We start from the raw sequence: 21289 nt of genomic DNA, 5'->3' as shown, positions 1-21289 counted from the left end.
GTCCCTAAACCAGTCCGGTCCTGGAACAGGACACACTAGCCTTCCTTGTTTTTGGTGGCCCACAACGGTCCCTCACGTCTCTGCCTTCATCACTGCATGCACTGTGTGTGCTCAACAAGGCTCCACGGCATGCTCCTTCTGGCCTCCTGCAGCCACTACTGGTTCCTCATCGTCCCTGGTCTCATAGGTCTCTTGATTTTGTCACTGGGCTCCCTCCGTCTGATTGCAACACTGTCATTCTAATGGTAGTCAACCGGTTCTCCAAGTCCACCCATGTCATGCCTCTCCCAAACTACCTCCTGCCAAGGAGACGGCCCAGCTTATGGTGCAGCATGTCTTCCGGATCCATGGACTCCCGGTAGACATGGTGTCCATTCAACATTCTCATCTAAGTTCTGGAAGGCATTCTGCACCCTTATTGGGTCGTCGGTCATCCGGATTCCATCCACAAACTAACGGTCAGTCGGAGTGAGCCAACCAAGACCTGGAGACCGCCTTAAGGTGCCTGGTCTCAACTAACCCCACTACCTGGAGCCATCAACTGGTCTGGGTGGAGTATGCCCGGAACACTCCTCCCTGTTCTGCCATGAGTGCTCCATGGGGTATCAGCCTCCTCTTCCCTGAACAAGAGGTCAGTGTACCCTTGGCCCAGATGTTTGTCCACCGCTGTCGACATACCTGGAGAAGAACCAGGGCGGCTATTTTCAAGACCAACTCCAGGTATTGTTGACAAGCTGACCGTCGCAAGACCCCAGCTCCCGATTGGGCAGAGGGTATGGCTTTCCACTCGATCTGCCTCTTCGGTCCCGCAAGTGATGCGAGCTGTCTCCCCGGTTCATTGGCCCTTTTCCCATCTCAAGAGACCTGAGTTCCACTGCTGTCCATCTTGTGTTACCCCGTACCCTCCGTATTCACCCTACTTTCCATGTGTCTAGGATTAAGCCTGTCTCACTGTCCTTGTCTCCAGTCCTCGTCTTCCCCTGTGTATTTATCTGTTTCTTGTCTCTCTGTGCCAGTTTGTCTTGTATGTTTCCAAGTCAAACAGCATTTTTTTCCCACGTTCTCCTGCTCTTTGCGTTCTCCTTTTTCTAGTCCTCACGGTTTTGACTCTTGCCTGTTCGGGACTTTGTACCCACCTGCCTGACAACGAGCCTGTCTGCCACTCTGTACCTCCTGGACTCTGATCTGGTTTTGACCTTTTTGCCTGTCCACGACCATTCTCTTGCCTACTCCTTTGGATTAATAAACATTGTAAGACTCCAAACATCTGCCTCCTGTGTCTGCATTTGGGTCTCACCTTGTGCCTTGATAATATCATCAACTTATCCTTAAGTTGCTTTTTCTTAGAATTTACTCACTAGTGATTGAGTGCTCGTGGTCATTTATTAATGATGTATACACTGTTGTCATTTCTGAGTTTTGCAGTAGGGTTGTAAAATTCCAGTTATTCCTAAAATGCACCAGGTATTTCAGAAATCCCGATTGGAAGATTCCTGCAATCAGGAGGGAATAAACATGGGAATTCTGAGAAATGTTGCAACTTTGCATGCATCACTGGAGTGGGCGTGAGCGGTCGGCAAACACTTATTTTTAATTAAAGAACTCAGTCCCGCATTAAATTTACTCTTGAAAGTTGTAATAGTCGAATTTGTGTCGTGCATCATCAGTTCTACTTGTCATGTTAGTCATTGCCTACCTTAGAGCTATTTATAGATGTTCCCCAATGCTGGAAGAGGGGCCCTGATTGCAAAAGTTTGGGAACCCCTGTCTCTGACCACTAACACATCAGATTGGCTCACTGCTGTCAGTAGAAAGCATCTGTTTGGAAAAAGAATGCAGCCACTTTTTTGTTGTAGAGTTTGCACTTTCTGACATTTGATTGATCGTAGGCTATTTACCAGAATCATAATCAGTGTTGGGGTAGTGAACTACATTTAGTTCAACTAATTTAACTACATTTTTCAGTAGCTTGGTGGTAGTTGAACTAAATTCAAATCTTGGAACTACACACTACTCTATTTGCACACACAAATAAATATGGGTGAATTACGCACACTTTATTTTCCTGACTCCGACCTGCCTGACTCTCACTGGAAACATTGTTTTTGTGTTTAGGCAAAATTGCATATGACCCCAAAGTGATCTGTCTTGCAATTTGTAGTCTATGGCATTTCAGATTTACATATGATACTTTTCCCTATTAGTAGTTTGGATGTGGTAAACTACTTTTTCAAATGAACTTTAGTTAAGTAAATTATAATTTTTCTTGATGCTATGCTTAACTTCTTCCAGTGTGAAGTAATTGGTTGCTTGGTATGCTATAGCTTCCCCAACACTGATCATAATGACATCCAATGTGGGCTGATAAGCTGTAGAAGAAAGTCATTGCCAGCTAGGGTTGGGTGCATATGAAGAATTGTGCTACTACCAGCGTTTCATAAATGAATACAGTAGGATAGGTGGGATGAAAGTGCAGACAATATACACTGTGTACAAAACATTAGGAACACCTTCCTAATGCGTTGCGCCCCCTTTTGCCCTCCGAACAGCCTTAATTCATCAGGGCATGGACTCTACAAGGTGTCGAAAGCATTCCACACGGGATGCTGGCCCATGTTGACTCCAATGCTTCCCACAGTGGTGTCAAGTTGGCTGGATATCCTTTGGTTGGTGGACCATTCCTGATGCACCTGTGAAAAAGCAGCCTAGCAGTTCTTGGGCACGGCTCATGCTCATTTAATAACGGACACCTCAGACTGATTGAGCATCCACACTAAGTCAAGCGTCACATAAAAAGGGAACAGATGTTTCTTAGTATCCAATTAAAGGTGGGGATGTGGAGGACTCCCTCTCCTCTCCTCCATGCACTGGGAGAGGGTCATTAACCCATATGGATACTTGAGCACAATTAATTAGTGACAGACGTTAGAAATGTATTAGGGCAACATAAAACGTTACATAAAGGCTACCATTAAACCTGAACTCATACGTTTATGGGATGGGGTTTTAAGTGTTTGCTCATGATTATGTACAGTAGGTCTAGGTTCTTTAGAAGGCATTATGGATGGTGTGCGCGTGTGAGAGCGTGCACCTCCACGCGTGTCACTATAGTGGGTAACTTAAGACCCTACGCTATCCAATCTAAATGACCTAACGCAAATCAGCAGTGATAGCTGCAAAACTCTGCGACAATCTCCTCAGTTAATCTGGATTGACATGTTGTATAAACAAATAGACAGACTGCAAAGGGAAAGGGGAAAGAGAGAGGCGGGAGGTTGAGTAAGAGAAATTGTGAGCGTGAAAGAGAAGAGAGGTTTATTGAGTAAGAGAAGGACTGAAAGTGGGATAGAGCGGGGGGGGGGGGGGAGTTAAGAGTCAATAGAGAATTGAGATACCAGATTGTGGTCAGATAGCGGAAGGGAGTGAGTGTAATTGTGTGGATAGAGGATAAGAAAAGGGAAAGACTGAAGTGTTAGGAATGAAAAGAGAAGAGGGAAGACAAAATAACATTTAATTCCCAGTGGTTTACCCTCTCCCCATTAGCTTGTCAAAGTACCTGTCTCTATGTCGGGGTGCCATAACAACAGGTGCCAGCCTGGCGAGAGCACATCTAATACCCTAGAGAGATGGGGAGGAGGGAGGAAGAGAAAGATTGAGAAAGGAGGAGAGAGAAAATGAGAGAGAGAAGAGATGTGATCGGGGAGCTTCAGCAACACAAGGTAGGATGAGGATCTACTTGAAAGAGAATGAGCGATTACTTCAGAAAGAGGGAAGAAGAAGAAGAAAGATGTAGAGACAGAGATTTCCATAGTGAGTCAGCAGATCAGGTGTCTCATCCCCAGCGGACGCTCTCTTGACTCTCTCACCCTCTCAGAACTCTGGGAGTAGGGTTGCAAAAATCCAGTAATTTCCCCCAAATTCCCAGGTTTTCCAGAAATTCTGGTTTTAGGATCCCATATTTCCTGGTAAATTCCGGATTTTGGAAAACCTGGGAATTTTGGGAAAGGAATTTTGCAACCCTATCTGGGAGTGTTGCTGATCTCTGATCTGCCTGTCTGAGGAGAACTCCATGAAACCGTCTCCGTTACCAGCAGAATCAGTGTTTTCCTCATAATACTTCCATAAGCCTACCCGCGGAGCCACCAGCAAAGACCTGATCAGCGATTGGACGTTTGCTCCGGCACAGCAGGAGGGCGGGTTTTAAACCTGCATTGCATATTCATAGCCAGTGTAAATACATAATCAGTCCAGGAGGTTACTCAGAACTACCAGAAGGAGTAAGACGAAGAAAAAGAAGAAAAACTTTTTGAAGGAATTATCTACATTTTCTAAGGTCTTGATAATGGCAACAATCGCACCACTTGGAGAGTCAGGAAGGTGTTGACGCCTTGTTTTCTACCTGCACCTCTTTATTTTTTCCTGTGGGTGTGTTTGCGGTACTGAGATTGGATGTGTCCGCCACTCCTAACGGATGTTGGAGTCGTCTAGAACGGACAAGGATTTGGATTTGACAGTTTGCAAAAAACCCATGGCTGAGTCCCACCGTGGCCCCTTGGCCCTTACCCCCGCCCCGCTCTCACCTGCCCACCGAACAGGCACCGACTGTGGGGCTAAGAGTTGCTGAGGAAAGGGTTCCCCTCTCCATCCATGCTGCCAGGCTGCTCCTGTTGCCATGCTCAAACCACCCAAGAATAAAAATGTATCCTGGGTAAGTGGGTTATGTGCAGGAGGTGCTCTGGGATGTAGGGAGTTGCGGAGGGGGGGGGGGGGGGGGCACCTTACCCATTACTCGTCTCTGTGCTTTGTCTAGGCACTCTTAAAACACAACACATGTACAATCACTTGTTCTACATTTGCTCTGTCAGGAAATCATATTGAATCATAGCAATCGGTACCAATGTATATTTAAAAAGTATTTAAATCTAGATTGCGAGACAACGAATTGTTAATTTAGTGTTCATTCTAAAAGCGGTGCTTGCGAGTTTCTTACGGAACCTCTACGTCTAAGCAGAAGTCAGGTGTGTTTAAAGGTGTTGTAAAAAATATCATAAAGCAGATCGTTCAGTTATAAGGAACTGCAAGTTGTATGCATTTATTTTCCTACCTAACCTATTCAAAAAGCACTATTGCTGAAATCACAGTATTTGTATGTAGTCCAGTACATCTATCGCCAGCTGTTATCTAAGCATGTAGTACTAATGAAAAAAGCATTCCACAGTTGACATAGTTATTATTGAAGTCTTCGAGCCCAGATTATGGTTATGACAAGTAACAAGCAACAATAACATTTGTGTTTGGGATTTGTCAAGCATTTCTATAATCTTTGGACTTGACTTGATCTGAAGGAGAATGTTGAGATTCCCACTGGTTCCCTGGAGGCAGCTGATAGTGGCAGTACTAAAGCCTGGGATAGATAGCTGTGGTTTTGGTTTGCTCCTGAGCCCATCCAATGGCTATTTTAGGGGAGGCTTAGAGATTTTGGAATTATATAACTACCACATACCCACTTTATCAGTCCACTACTTTGTCTTTTCATGACGGCGATGCTTGTGGAAGAGTATAACGTCAACTTGAAAGTCAATGACATTGTAGATGCTTGTGTGTTGGCTCCTTGAAAGGGTTGGCTCCATTAGTTAATGAGTTTTACTCGGTAGGGAGGTGGAAAGTTTGCCATGAGCCTCAAGATGATCAAGTCATGTGATTCATGGGAATTCTGAGAAATGTTGGGACTTGTATACATCAATTGTTCCCAATTGTTCCCAAACGGCAAACGTTTTTTAATTTGTATTTATTTTCAAAGAACTCAGCCCGGCATGAAATTTAATATTGACAAATTCATGTGATTTAGTTTGATGCTATATGATAAGATACGATGCGCAAACATTTGCTGCATTCACGCGTTCATTTTCCATTCTAAATGGAGTTCTCGAGCCGGGCCTCTGAGCTGGTTCTGTCTGAGCTGACTTACTTCCTGTGTGTGTGTGTGTGTGTGTGTGTGTGTGTGTGTGTGTGTGTGTGTGTGTGTGTGTGTGTGTGTGTGTGTGTGTGTGTGTGTGTGTGTGTGTGTGTGTGAGTGTGTGTGTGTGTCTGCGCATGCCTGCGTATGTCAATGCTGTATCTAGGCACCTGAGCTGAGCTATAAGGGAAACTTGGCATCTACAACCCCACTATCACATAAGGGGGGATAATGTTTGCTCTTTGTCCCCCCACTTTTGATCTGAAATCATCATCACCCACTAATTAGTTTGAGCTATTAATGTATCAATATTTATCTTTAAGAAATGTATCTTTAGATGATACAGCACAACTTTGGATTCCACTGAGTGAAATTTCCCTGCTGCTTCCACCTTGCAGTGCGGGTAGAAAAAGTGATTGTTGATTGATTGCTGCCCTCGTTATGAAATGATCGTCTTTAGCCTGTATATCTAAAAATGACCATATACACTGTTTAGAGCAAAATGACCGAAACTATTTCTGATGGTGAAACTGAACAATCAAAATCAAATCTTATTTAGCCTACTGACAGATCAACATATAGCCAAAGAAGAGTCATGTCGCAGGCGGTTGCTTAGGCAACTTCATTCCAGTAAAGTACCTAGAAAATTACATTGGTTGTCACTCAACTAATAAAGCCTAATATTGCGCAAGCCATTTTGAAAACATTTGAATACAGTTGACAGGTGACAGCGCACAGTTTGATTAGGCTACTGTTATTGCCTGGGTTGTTCTGATGTTGCCTGGGTTGTTCGGGCATGCAAAATGACTTGTTGACCAATGACTGTCAACGGTTACATGTTTAGTTTAACACTAAATAAGAGGACGCATCAGTTGTCACAAAAGATGAGAGGTATTTTCGGAAGGTGGAAAGAAAGTAATATGAGCAAAAACTATTTGTGAACTGTCGATTCGTAAAGTTTGAATCGATTTTCTGATGATGCATGCTACATTTGGATTGGCTTGGGGTCTCACGGACAGATGCACTCCCATCTTACACATCTTAAACATTTGAACCCGAGGACCGATGCGTATCGGTGAATCGTCACATACGTGTTAGCTTACATTTAAATTGATTTACCTTAGGGATTGTCTTGCACAGTATTTGTGTGGGTACAATTGTTATCTGAATTTGCATTTACAAAAATGTGTCGTTATTATGTTGGTGTGTGTGGGAGTGTCATTTCTGACTCTGGGCCAGTGCAGATGGATCAGGGGAGATTAGAGAGAGGTTTTACTCAGATGAAATCAACGAGTTGGGGAGGGGAGAGTGGCTTAGTCTGGTGCCCATTTACCCACAGGCCTCTGCTTCCTCAGACTTTCTTTCTTTCTCGCTCACTTTCTCCCCCCTCTCTCTCTCTCTCTCTCTCACTCTTGCTCTCTCTCTCTCTCTTCCTCAATTCAATTCAAAGGGCTTTATTGGCATGGGAAACATATGTTTACATTGCCAAAGCAAATGGAATAGACGATAAACAAAAGGAAGATAAACAAGGGAAACATTAGTAAACATTACACTCAATAATTTTTTTTAAAGAATATAGACATTTCAAATGTTATATTATTGGCTATGTACAGTGTTGTAACAATGTGCAAGTAGTTGAAGTATGTAAAGGGAATAGAAATAAGCAGATAGATGTAGGTTGTATTTTCAATGTTGTTTGTGCTCCACCGGTGGCCCTTTTCCCATGGCAACGGGCCACAAATCTTGCTGCTGTGATTGCACACTGCGGTGTTTTGCGGAAGAGGTATGGGAGTTTATCAATGTTTGATTTGTTTTCACATTCGTTGTAGGTCTGTGTGATCTGTGGAAATATGTGTCTCTAATGTGGTCATACATTTGGCCTCTCTCAATAGCAAGGCTATGCTCATTAAGTCTGTACATAGGATTTTCTTAATTTGTGGTCAGTCATGGTCATCAGGTATTCTGCCACTGTGTACTCTCTGTTTAGGGCCAGATAGCAATTCAATTTGCTCTGTTGTTAAGGTTGATTCTTTCTGTTAGGTCAAATATTTATCTTTTGGCTTTCTCATAATTTGGTTGGGTCTAAATGTGTTTCTGTCCTGGGGCTCTGTGGGGTCTGTTTGTGTTTGTGAACAGATCCAGCTGGCTGATGGGACTCTTCTCTAGGTTCATCTCTCTGTAGGTGAGGGCTTTGTGATGGAATGCGTGGGCATTGCTTCCTTTTGAATGGTTGTAGAATTTAACAGCACTCTTCTGGATTTTGATAACTAGCGGGTATAGTCCTAATTATTCTCTGCATGAATTGTTTGTGATTTTGTATATTTTTTACAGAATTCTGCATGCAGAGTCTCAATTAGGTGTTTGTCCCATTTTGTGAATTATTGGTTGGTGAGTGGACCCCAGACCTCACAACCATAAAGGGAAATGGGTTCAATAACTGATTGAAGTATTTATAGCAAAATCCTAATTGAGATGTTGAGTTTTATGTTAATTTTTGATGGCATAGAAGGCCCTTCTTGCCTTGTCTCCTAGATCACTCACAGCTTTGTGGAAGTTACCTGTGGTGTTGATGTTTAGGCGGAGGTAGGTATAATTATTTGTGTGCTCTAGAGCAATGTATTTGTTGTCTTGGCTACTAGACCTTTTTTGGAACATCATTATTTTAGTCTCACTGAGATTCACTGTCAGGGCCCAAGTCTGACACAATCTGGGCAGAAGATCTAGGTGCTACTGTAGGCTCTCCTTGGTTGGGGACAGAAGCACCAGATAATCGGCAAACAGTATACATTTGATTTCAGTGAGTCCAGTATGGTGAGGCCGGGTGCTGCAGACTGTTCTAGTGCCCTCGCCAATTCATTGATATATATATTGAAGAGTGTGGGGCTAAAGCTGCATCCTTGTCTCACAAAAAGACTCCACTATGCAACTGTCTGGCTATCTACTACAATTTCAGACCACGGGTAAGATAGGCTAGCTAGCTACATTTTCAGATATTACACGTTTCTAATTTTGAAGTATTTTCATTTCAAGTTACTGTTAGCTAGCTAGCTAACTTTACGTGTATGATCTTATTAAGTTTACTGTTAGCTAGCTAGCTAACTTTACGTGTATTATCTTATTATTCATATCTCGGAGCCATTTGCTTTGCTTGTTATAGCCTAATGTTCGCTAGCTAACATTGAACCTGGTCGGTTAGCTACCTGCAGATTCGTGCAGGGTAGTAACATCATGAATTGGGATTACGGTTCATTGTTTAGCTAGCTAGCTACATGTCGTAACAAAATACTGCACTATGCTAGTGTCTGTTTTAATAGAATGTCACTGCACCAACTGTTAGCCAGTTAGCTTGGGTGCTTGACTGCTGTTGTTAGGACAGAATGCTTGGATCAACCCTTAAAGAAATTGGTGGAGCTAATGTTTAAGAGGGTGTGAATGATGCCAAATGGGTGTAGACAAAAAATAGCTCTCGAGTAGGTACCAAAACAAACAGTGCCATTTTCTCAAAAGTGAGGTTACAAGTTTATCAACTTTCAAAGCAGAATTACTTTCCCATTGTTCCTCAAATGCAGTGTATGATATACCATTATGTAGCTCTGTGTCTCTGCTTTTATCCAATGTAAAAAACACAATTTCAAATTTTGCTACCTAAGACTGAATCAATGCGGTCGGTCACAATTATCATGTATATGTTTTTAAATGGCCGAAAAGGTTGGAGAAGTGGTCTATCCATATATCTCAATTTTAGATAGATAGCTCTTTGTGTTGTTGTTGTTTGTTTAGTGTGTTCCAATTTCCCAGAAATGATTTGAATCTGTGGATTCTTCAATCACAATGAGCTGTTTGTTGTCATGCTGTTCTTTATTTATTCTTAGTGTATTTCTGTATTGTTTTAGTGTTTCACCAGAGTGAAGGTGTAAGCTAAGGTTTTCTGGTTCTCTGTGTTTTTGGTTGGATAAGTTTCTCTCTCTCTCTCTGCAGTAGCCCAATGATGAGGCAGAGATGGCTATGATACCACTACCTCTAAACTCAAAAACCTAAACCTCACTCATTAGGGGAAAACCTATTCAGTTGTCCAACTGAATGTATCTTCTGTATTTAACCTCTGAATCAGAGAGGTGGGGGGGCTGCCTTAATCAACATCAACGGCACCCGGGGAACAGTGCCTTGCTCAGGAGCAGACAGATTTTTACCTCGTCAGCTCGGGGATTCGATCCAACAACCTTCCAGTTACTGGCACAATACTCTAACTACTAGGCTATTAAGCCATTTAATGATGTAATTTATTATAATTAGTTGTAACCTTTGGATAAAATGATGTTGAGCGATTGGATGTGGTGAACCTGAGGCTATACTAGGTTTATAGCATATGCTTTAAGAAATGCACTCTTGTTTTGTGGTACGTAATGCTGTGAGTTCACTTAAAAGCGTGTGTGCATGTGTGCATAAACATGGATGTATTTTGTATTTTTTCCTCCAGAGGGAAAACACTGCTCCACTTTTCTTCTGCCCACCCATATGGTGCGTACATGCTGCTTTCTACATTCTACCCTCATGCTGCATCGGAAGGATATGGAACAGTGCAGTAGCATTTGTGACTGACCAAGTTGATTTTGTCTGACGTAGGATTCGATACAAGTAGAGACTCAGAGCTAGAAACTTGTATATCACACACTGCAGTTGAGGAACAATGGGAAAGTATTCCTCCATTGAAAGTTGATAAACTTGTAACCTCACTTTTGAGAAAATGGCCCTTGAATGTTTTGGTACCTACTGGAGAGCTCTTCTTTATCTACATCCATTCAGCATCGTTCACACCCTCTTAAGCCTTAGCCCCACCCATCTCTTTAAGGATTCACATGTGAGGCCACGTACAGAACAACCAAAGATTTCAAGACTGAAGGCTGGTTTATCCTACGTCTATTGATAGTGGTCGCAGTGACATCATGAACATTCTATTGTCGTCCGACATCAAACTTGTCGTTGTCGTTATGAAAAAGTATGAACACAAAAACTACAGGCTGTGTGACATCAGCAGCCTGGTGGTCCAAAATAACATAACTAGTGCATTTTAACACCAATAAACTCACCCGTTTAAAAATGAATTTATTATATGGCAATCTAGCAAACCAGACAACTAAAAGCAACTTTCTTAACTTCTTGCGTCGAGCAATCCCGTACCCGGGAGCGTAATCATAGCCTCAAGCTCATTACCATAACGCAACATTAACTATTCATGAAAATTGCAAATGAAATGAAAGAAATATATTCACTCACAAGCTTAGCCTTTTGTTAACAACACTGTCATCTCAGATTTTCAAAATATGCTTTTCAACCATAGCTACACAAGCATTTGTGTAAGAGTATTGATAGCTAGCATAGCATTAAGCCTAGCATTCAGCAGGCAATATTTTCACAAAAACAAGAAAAGCATTCAAATAAAATAATTTACCTTTGAAGAACTTTGGATGTTTTCAATGAGGAGACTCTCAGTTAGATAGCAAATGTTCATTTTTTTCCAAAAATATTATTTGTGTAGGAGAAATCGCTCCGTTTTGTTCATCACGTTTGGCTAAGAGAAAAAAAATGAAAGTTCAGTCATTACAACGCCGAACTTTTTCCCAAATTAACTCCATAATATCGACAGAAACGTGGCAAACGTTGTTTAGAATCAATCCTGAAGGTGTTTTTCACATATCTATCCGATGATAAATCATTCGTGGCAGTTGGGTTTCTCCTCGGAAGCAAATGGAAAAATACACGCAGCTGGAGATTACGCAATAATTGCGACGGAGGACACCAAGCACCTCGTCGATGTAGTGTAAAATGGTCAATCTTCCAATGATATGCCTACAAATACGTCACAATGCTGCAGACTCCTTGGGGAAATGACAGAAAGTGTAAGCTCATTCCTGGCCCATTCACAGCCATATAAGGAGACATTGGAACACAGCGCCTTCAAAATCTGGGGCACTGTTTGAAATTTCATCTTGGTTTCGCCTGTAGCATCAGTTCTGTGGCACTCACAGACAATATCTTTGCAGTTTTGGAAACGTCAGAGTGTTTTCTTTCTAAAGCTGTCAATTATATGCATAGTCTAGCATATTTTTGTGACAAAATATCTTGTTTAAAACGGGAATGTTTTTTTTATCCAAAAATTAAAAGAGCGCCCCCTATATCCAAGAAGTTAACAATGTTTTGCTTCCTTTATGGCGTGTTAACTTAACCTCTAGTGACACCCCATCCCGTGAACGGGACCGTTGTCATCATCTGACACTAATTAGCATAACGCAACGGACATAAATATTCCTTGAAAATATTCATATTCATGAAAATCACAAATTAAATTAATTGAGACACAGCTTAGCCTTTTGTTAATCACCCTGTCATCTCAGATTTTAAAAATATGCTTAACAGCCAAAGCTAGACAAGCATTTGTGTAAGTTTATCGATAGCCTAGCATAGCATTTTGTCCAGCAAGCAGCAGGTCACTGAAATCAGAAAAGCAATCAAATGAAATCGTTTACCTTTGAGCTTCGGATGTTTTCACTCACGAGACTCCCAGTTAGATAGCAAATGTTCCTTTTTTCCAAAAATACAATTTTTGTAGGCGAAATAGCTCCGTTTGTTCTTCACGTTTGGCTGAGAAATCGCCCGGAAATTGCAGTCACGAAAACGGCGAATAATGTTCAAAATTAGCTCCATAATATCGACAGAAACATGGCAAATGTTGTTTATAATCAATACTCAAGGTGTTTTTCAAATATCTATTCGATAATATATCAACCGGGACTGGTGGTTTCTTAGTAGGAGAGAGAGAAACAATGACCGCATTTGTCCTTTACGCACCAAACACTATGAGAGACTTCAGCTGACCACTGACGCAATGTTGCGTTCCATTGCAATTCTGAAGATAAAGGAATTTTCCGGTTCGAACATTATTGAATATTCATGTTAAAAACATCCTAAAGATTGATTCTATACATCTTTTGACATGTTTCTACGGACTGCAACGGAACTTTTTGACTTTTCGTCTGCTCCTAGTGATCGCACGTCATGAAGTTGGAATACTGGGCTAAACATGCGAACAAAAAGGAGGTATTTGGACATAAATGATGGACGTTATTGAACAAAACAAACATTTATTGTGGACCTGGAATTCCTGGTAGTGCATTCTGATGAAGATCATCAAAGGTAAGTGAATATTTATAATGCTATTTCTGACTTCTGTTGACTCCATCATGGCGGATATCTGTTTGGCTTGATTTGTTGTCTGAGCACTGTACTCAGATTATTGCATGGTTTGCTTTTACCGTAAAGTTTTTAAAAAAATCTGACACAGTGGTTGCATTAAGGAGAAGTGGATCTAAAATGCCATGCATAACAGTTGTATCTTTTAGCAATGTTTATTATAAGTATTTCTGTAAATTGATGTGGCTCTCTGCAAAATCACCGGATGTTTTGGAACTGCTGAACATAACGCGCCAATGTAAACTCAGATTTTTGGATATAAATATGAACTTTACCGAACAAAAGATACATGTATTGTGTAACATGAAGTCCTATGAGTGTCATCTGATGAAGATCATCAAAGGTTAGTGATTCATTTTATCTCTATTTCTGCTTTTTGTGACTCCTCGCTTTGGCTGGAAAAATGGCTGTGTTTTTCTGTGACTTGGCTCTGACCTAACATAATCGTTTGGTGTGCTTTCGTCGTAAAGCCTTTTTGAAATCGGACACTGTGGCTGGATTTACAACAAGTGTATCTTTAAAATGGTGTAAAATAATATTTTAATTATGGGATTTCTGTTGTTTTGAATTTGGCGCCCTGCAGTTTCACTGGCTGTTGACGAGGTGGGACGCTAGCGTACCCTATTTAGGTTAATGATGGTGTTGGAGTTGTGCTTGGCCGTGCAGTCATGAGTGAACAGGGAGTACAGGAGGGGACTGAGGGTCCCCAGTGTTGAGGATCAGTGTGGCGGATGTGTTGTTACCTACCCTTACCACCTGGGGGGGCGGCCCATCTGGAAGTCCAGGATCCAGTTGCAGAGGGAGGTGTTTAGTCCCAGGGTCCTTAGCTTAGTGATGAGCTTTGAGGGCGTGTGGTGTTGAACGCTGATCTGTAGTCAATGAATAGCATTCTCACATAGGTTTTCCTTTTGTCCAGGTGGGAAAGGGCAGTGTGGAGTGCAATAGAGATTGTATCATCTGTGAATCTGTTAGGGCAGTATGCAAATTGGAGTGGGTCTAGTGTTTCTGGGATGATGGTGTTGATGTGAGCCATTACCAGCCTTTCAAAGCACTTCATGGCTACAGACGTGAGTGCTATGGGTCGGTAGGCATTTAGGCAGGTTACCTTAGTGTTCTTGGACACCGGGACTATGGTGGTCTGCATGAAACGTGTTGGTATTACAGACTCAGACAGGTTGAAAATGTCAGTGAAGACACTTGCCAGTTGGTCAGCGCAGGCTCGGAGTACACGTCCTGGTAATCCGTCTGGCCCTGCAGCCTTGTGAATGTTGACCTGTTTAAAGAGCTTACTCACATCGGCTGCCGAGAGCGTGATCACACAGTTGTCCGGAACAGCTGATGCTCTCATGCATGTTTCAGTGTTACTTGCCTCGAAGCGATCAACAGCATTGTAGTTACTCCACAATACTAACCTAAATGACAGAGTGAAAAGAAGGAAGCCTGTACAGAATACAAATATTTCAAAACATGTATCCTGCTTGCAATAAGGCACTAAAGTAAAACTGCAAAAAAAATAGCAAAGAAATTAACTTCATGTCCTGAATCCAAACCATTATGTTTGGGGCAAATCCAACACATCACTGTAGCACTCTTCATATTTTCAAGCATGGTGGTGGCTGCATCATGTTATGGGAATCTTGTCATCAGCAAGGATTTGGGAGTTTTGTAGGATAAAAAAAAAACAGAATAGAGCTAAGCCCAGGCAGTATCCTAGAGGAAACCCTGGTTTAGTCTGCTTTCCAACAGACACTGGGAAACACATTCACCTTTCAGCAGGACAATAACCTAAACACAATGCCAAATGTACACTGAAAAAGAAATATTTAATCCATTTAGAATTAAGGCTGTAGCACAACAAATTGTTGAATAAGTCAATGGGTAGGAATACTTTCTGAAGACACTGAAATATTAAGGTCGACAATTGAGGCGTTTTTTTTACAGGAGCTGGACAAAGATCCTGTCACGACTTCTACCGAAGGTAGTTCCTCTCCCTGTTCGGGCGGCGGTCGACGACGTCGGTCTACTAGCCATCACGGATCCCTTTTTCCTTTTCTGTTTGTTTTGTCTTTGGTTCTTTTTCTCACCTGATTTCATTTGCTTTAATTTCTGTGTGTATATATTTACCCTGTTGCCTGCCTACGTTTGTGCGGGATTATTCTTTCATTGTGATGTGCTCGGTGAGGTTATGCCATTCTTTGTTTTCACGGATTCATTAGAGTGTTATTGTCTGAACTTTGTTTGTTCCTCCGTGCGTTTGTACGGGTTCTCAGTTGTCGAGGGCGTTGTACTTTTTTGATTGTGCCATACCTGTGTTGCTGGACTTGCCAATTAAAGTACGCTTCTCAGACATCTCTGCTCTCCTGCGCCTGACTCCTTCACCTACCTACTAAACGCAACATTATCACAGATCCAATATAAAGAGACTTCTCCCAAATATAAAGCAGGTATGTGAATTATGAATCATAAAAAAGCATTAGTGGAAAAACCTCTAATATTTCAAGGCACTCTCAGAAGACCATTAAAACCCCTTTATTCATGGGTTAATTTTGCTAATGCATGGCCAGGATAAAAAAGATGCCACTATGCGAAGCTGCTAAATCATAATTGATTAAGGGGAGGGTCGGCTATGCTTGGTTTTTTATTCAAATTAAACAAAATTGAAGGAAACCAATAGTTTTTTATGTTTCTAAATACGAGATTCACCAGCACAAAATGCACATCTCTCGTTCCATGGGCATTGTGTGTCACGGCTGGATAGGTTGCACTTCCTCTCTCAAAATCCATACCATTTCCAACTGCGTTACTGTTAAGACCTGCTTTTGGTGGGTATTAAAGGGTGTACAATGCAGTCGGAAAGTATTCAGACCCCTTGACTTTTTCTACATTTTGTTGCATACAGTTTTTTCCTCATCAATCTAAACACAATATTCCATAATAACAAAGAGAACTGTTTTTTAGATATTTTTTGCACTGACTGGCCTGCACAGAGCCCTGACCTCAACCCCATCGAACACCTTTGGGATGAAATGGAACGCCGACTGCGAGCCAGGCCTAATTGCCCAACATCAGTGCCCAACTTCACCAATGCTTATGTGGTTGAATAGAAGCAAGTCCCCGCAGCAATGTTCCAACATGTAGTGGAAAGCCTTCCTAGAACAGTGGAGTCTGTTATAGCAGCAAAGGGGGGACAACTCCATATTAATGCCCATGATTTTGGATTGAGATGTTCAACGAGCAGCAGTATATATACACCTGCTCTGAAAGGCCACAGAGTCTGTAACACCACCAAGCAAGCGGCACTATGAAGACCAAGGAGCTCTCCAAACAGGTCAGGGACAAGGTTGTGGAGAAGTACAGTTCAGGTTTGGGTTAAAAAAAATGTTTAACATCCAAAAGAGCACCATGAAATCCATTATTATAAAATGGAAAGAATATGGCACCACAACAAACCTGCCAAGAGAGGGCCGCCCACCAAAACTCACGGACCAGGCAAGGAGGGCATTAATCAGAGAGGCAACAAAGAGACCAAAGATAACCCTGAAGGAGCTGCAAAGCTCCACAGTGGAGATTGGAGTATCTGTCCATAGGACCACTTTAAACCGTACACTCCACAGAGCTGGGTTTTATGGAAGAGTGGACAGAAAAAAAGTAATTGCTTACAGACAAAAATGAGCAAACGTGTTTGGTGTTTTCCAAAAGGCATGTGGGAGACTCCCCAAACATATGGAAGAAGGTACTCTGGTCAGATGAGACTAAAATTGAGCTTTTTGGCCATCAAGGAAAATGCTATGTCTGGCGCAAACCCAACACCTCTCATCACCCAGAGAACACCGTCATCACAGTGAAGCATGGTGGTGGCAGCATCATGCTGTGGGGATGTTTTTCATCAGCAGGGCCTGGGAAACTGGTCAGAATTGAAGGTATGATGGATGGTGCTAAATACGGGGAAATTCTTAAGGGAAACCTGTTTCAGCCGTCCAGAGATTTGAGACTGGGATGGAGGTTCACCTTCCAGCAGGACAATGACCCAAAGCATACTGCTAAAGCAACACTCGAGTGGTTTAAGGGAAAACATTTAAATATCTTTGAATGGCCTGGTCAAAGACCAGACATTAATCCAATTGAGAATCTGTGGTATGACTTAAAGATTTCTGTACACCAGCGAAACACATCCTACTTGAAGGAGCTGGAGCAGTTTTGCCTTGAAGAATGGGCAAAAATCCCAGTGGCTAAATGTGCCAAGCTTATAGAGACATACCCCAGAGACGTGTATTTGCTGCAAAAGGTAGCTCTATAAAATATTGACTTTGGGGGGGTGAATAGTTATGCGCACTCAAGTTTTCTGTTTTTTGTCATTTCTTGTTTGTTTCACAATAAAAAAAATCCATTTTAATTCCAGGATGTAAGAAAACAAAATAGGAAAAATGCCAAGGGGGTGAATACTGTCGCAAGGCATTGTAGCTTCATCTCTTATTGCTTATTTCTCGTGTTCATTTAAATGTTTTATTAGTTATACTGTACTGAACAAAAATATAAAAGCAACATGCAACCATTTCATACAAGGAAGGAAATCAGTCAATTAAAATAAGTGTATTAGGTCCTACTCTAAGGATTTCACATTACTGGGAATGCAGATATGCATCTGTTGGTTACAGATACCTTTAAAAAAAGGTAGGGATGTGGATCAGAAAAGCAGTCAGTGTCTGGTGTGACCACCATCTGCCGACACATCTACTTTGCATAGAGTCGATCAGGCTGTTGACTGTGGCCTGTAGAATGTTTTCCCACTCCTCTTCAATGGGTGTGTGAAGTTGCTGGATATTGGTGGGAACTGGAACACGCTGTGGTACACGTTGATCGACTGCACCATGTGATTTTCCACATGTGAAAGCGTTTTGTTTTGCTGCCGTACTGTTTATTATTATTATTTAACCTGCTGCCAGTCACTTTCTCCAAGTCCAACGTACAAATACTCTTGCATATACAGCGCCTTGCAAAAGTATTCTTCCCCTTGGCGTTTTTACTATTTTGTTGCGTTACAACCTGTCATTTTAATGTATTTTTATAGTGACAACGCTGGTGAGTATGCAGGCCATGGAATAACTTTTCAGCCTCCAGGAATTGTGTACAGATCCTTGTGGGATCGGGCCATGTGTTACCATGCTGAAACATGAGGTGATGGTGGAGGATGAATGGCACGACAATGGGCCACAGGATCTCATCACGATATCTCTGTGCATTCAAATTGACATAGATAAAATGCAATGGTGTTCGTTGTCTGTAGCTCATGCCTGCCCATACCGTAACCCCACCGCCACCATGGAGCAGTCTGTTCACAAAGCTGACATCAGTAAATCGCTTGCCCACACTACGCTATACACTTGGTCTGCGGTTGTGAGGCCGGTTGGACGTACTTCCAAATTCTCTAAAACGTCATTGGAGGTGGCTTTTGGTAGAGAAATTAACAAACAAGGCAGCAGCTACTCTTCCTGGTGTCCAGCAAAATTAAGGCAGTTAGAAATTTTTCAAAAAAATTACAATAAATTCACAACATATTTCACAACATATTAAGTGTGTGTGTGTGTGTGTGTGTGTGTGTGTGTGTGAAGTAAGTCAGCTCAGTGCAGGCCGGCGGTCAGCCTGAGGTCATAGTGTATCCGTCCAGCCCAGGCGACAGATGTCACAATATCAAATTAAAGCCTAATGCCCAGCGAGCTGAAGAAAAACACTCTGGAGCAAACCATTACACCGCTGATCCTCCCTCCCTCCACACACTCTCTTTCTCTCTGTCCCGTCTGCCCAGCTCTGTGTGTGTGTGTTTGTGTGTATGGGTGTGTGCACGCACACTGAACAGAGGCGCCTGCCCTGCGGTGTGTGTGTGTGCATCTGCCCCAGAGATCCTCAGATGGGCTCCGTCAACATGAGGCATGTCATTTCCAGTTGGAGACGCTCCTGAGAAGGGACCTTACCGTGGCTGACCCCATCCCCGTCTCATCCCTTCTGGTACTATGGAAGCTAACTGCCCAGACAGCAGAGCATCCATAGTTTTGGGATTGGTCGATTGTTATAATGGAGAACCACTTGTCAGCAGAACGTTACATTTTGAGCGTTTAATTCCGATTTGACTGAGGGTAAATAGGTTGGGTATTTTTTATGTAAGGCGTCAGCTGCTTTTACCCATGTGTCATGGTACTCTGAACAAATCCAGGGGATTTGCATAATTCATTGCAGCCGCGCTGGAACAGAGAGGGGACACAGGTGTCTCTGGCAGTCTGGGACAACGAGCATGTCAAAGAAGCCTAAGGTAAAATAACAACAGCTATTTGGAATTGTTTGCGTCTATCTATGTTGGTGGGATGATTCATTTCTAACCGAGATAAGTAATTATTTTCTCTTTTGTTAGGTGTACATTACTACACACTACTACATTACTTTCGTACACATATGTTTCATATGTCTGTGTTCCAGTACCTAGCTTTTGTTTAGTTTGGCCTGGATGTATGCGTGTGTGTGTGTGTGTGTGTGTGTGTGTGTGTGTGTGTGTGTGGTGCTAGAATGTGTGTAAACTCTAACTTTTAAATGCAATGGAAAACATTTTTGCAACAGAAAAGGGACATTAGCATTTCTTATTGGACAAATCCATGTAGTCCCTCCTTGTGTCAGTGCGTTTTTCGTCCGTTTGGTGCCTAATGAATACGACCCAGGTATGAATGAGACCTCTCTTTGGCTGAAAGATGAGCTGTAGGCTCATCTTTCCATTTCTATCTAGCTCGAAGAACTGGGTCTTGCCTTATAGCTAAACCAAAGCCTTTTCATGGGTATTTCCATAACATCACCATTGGACTTGATATTATATTTTATATTATCCTCTATTATGCTTTTTTTATGCAAAATGTATCAAAAGTGTCTTTGCCAACCAAAACACTGACAAACACATTTGTCCTTCAAGAAGAAGGATGGCAATGATTTCTTTCTCTGTAAATCCTGGATTGGTGCAAGCCGCTTTTAATCTCCTTACCGAGAAGCAATCATTACAAAGTGAGAAGGGGATCAGATAGACATGGAGCAATTGCGCTCGTGGGTGTTGTGTATTATGTGGGGTGTTACACTTCTACAGAGGCTAGAGTTTCACACTGCCATGTATCATCTTCTGTGTCATTTATTTTTGCTTGATACTTCCCATCCCCAACTAGGGTTGCTCGGCAGTTACCCCTCAGACACCCCACCCCCTTCCAGCTACCAGAGAAAATACCACTCCCAATACCACCCCTTCCCAGTGGGACTGAAAGCAAAGAAAGGAAAAAATATTAAAATAGGTATATATACTGAACCAAAATATAAATGCAACATGTAAAGTGTTGGTCCCATGTATCATGAGCTGAAATAAAAATTTACAAAAAGTGTATTTCTCTCAGATTTTGTACACCAATTTGTTTATATCCCTGTTAAAACTTATTTGGGATAGGTGGGACGGTAGCGTCCCACCTGGCCAACATCCGGTGAAATGGCAGAGCGCCAAATTCATATAAAATTATTATAAATATTAAACTTTCATAAAATCACAAGTGCAATACATCAAAATAAAGCTTAACTTCTTGTTAATCCAGCCAATGTGTCAGGTTTCAAAAAGGCTTTACGGCAAAAGCAAACCATGCGATTATCTGAGGACAGCGTCCAGCACACAAATGCATAACAAATCATTTTCAACCAGGGAGTTGCGACACGAATGTCAGAAATAGCTATATTATATATGCCTTACCTTTGAAGATCTTCTGTTGGCACTCCAAAAGGTCTCAGTTACATTACAAATGGTCCTTTTGTTCAATAAATTCCTTCTTTATATCCATAAAAACTCAGTTTAAGCTGGCGTGCTTCAGTCAATAATCCACTCAGTTTCCCTCCGTCAAAATGCATTCAAAATTAATCCCAAACGTTACCAATAAACTTATCCAAACAAGTCAATCAACATTTATAATCAATCCTTAGGTACCCTAATACGCAAATAAATAATACAATTTAAGACGGAGAATTGTTATTGTCTTTACCGGAGATAAGCAAAAGGAACACGCTCTCTCAGCCATGCAC

At 41.9% G+C, this 21289-nt stretch overlaps 1 protein-coding gene across 6 annotated transcripts in view; it reads left to right on the top strand.

The window, feature by feature from the left end:
• Positions 1-21289, top strand: part of LOC110535617 (voltage-dependent L-type calcium channel subunit beta-2) — a 129662-nt gene that overhangs the window by 32291 nt on the left and 76082 nt on the right. The window contains exon 1 of one of the 6 annotated variants that reach the window (XM_036935354.1): positions 19073-19508. The exons of the other annotated variants lie outside the window; for them this stretch is intronic. Coding sequence (XP_036791249.1) covers positions 19491-19508 — 18 coding nt within the window. The 5' untranslated portion in view covers positions 19073-19490. Of the gene's footprint in view, positions 1-19072; positions 19509-21289 lie in introns of those variants that run through there. 6 annotated transcript variants of the gene reach the window in all.

Source organism: Oncorhynchus mykiss, chromosome 11 (assembly GCF_013265735.2).
Source record: "Oncorhynchus mykiss isolate Arlee chromosome 11, USDA_OmykA_1.1, whole genome shotgun sequence".
NCBI lineage: Eukaryota > Metazoa > Chordata > Actinopteri > Salmoniformes > Salmonidae > Oncorhynchus > Oncorhynchus mykiss.
Note: the sequence above shows the minus strand (reverse complement) of the source record. Positions and strands in the feature narration are given on the sequence as shown.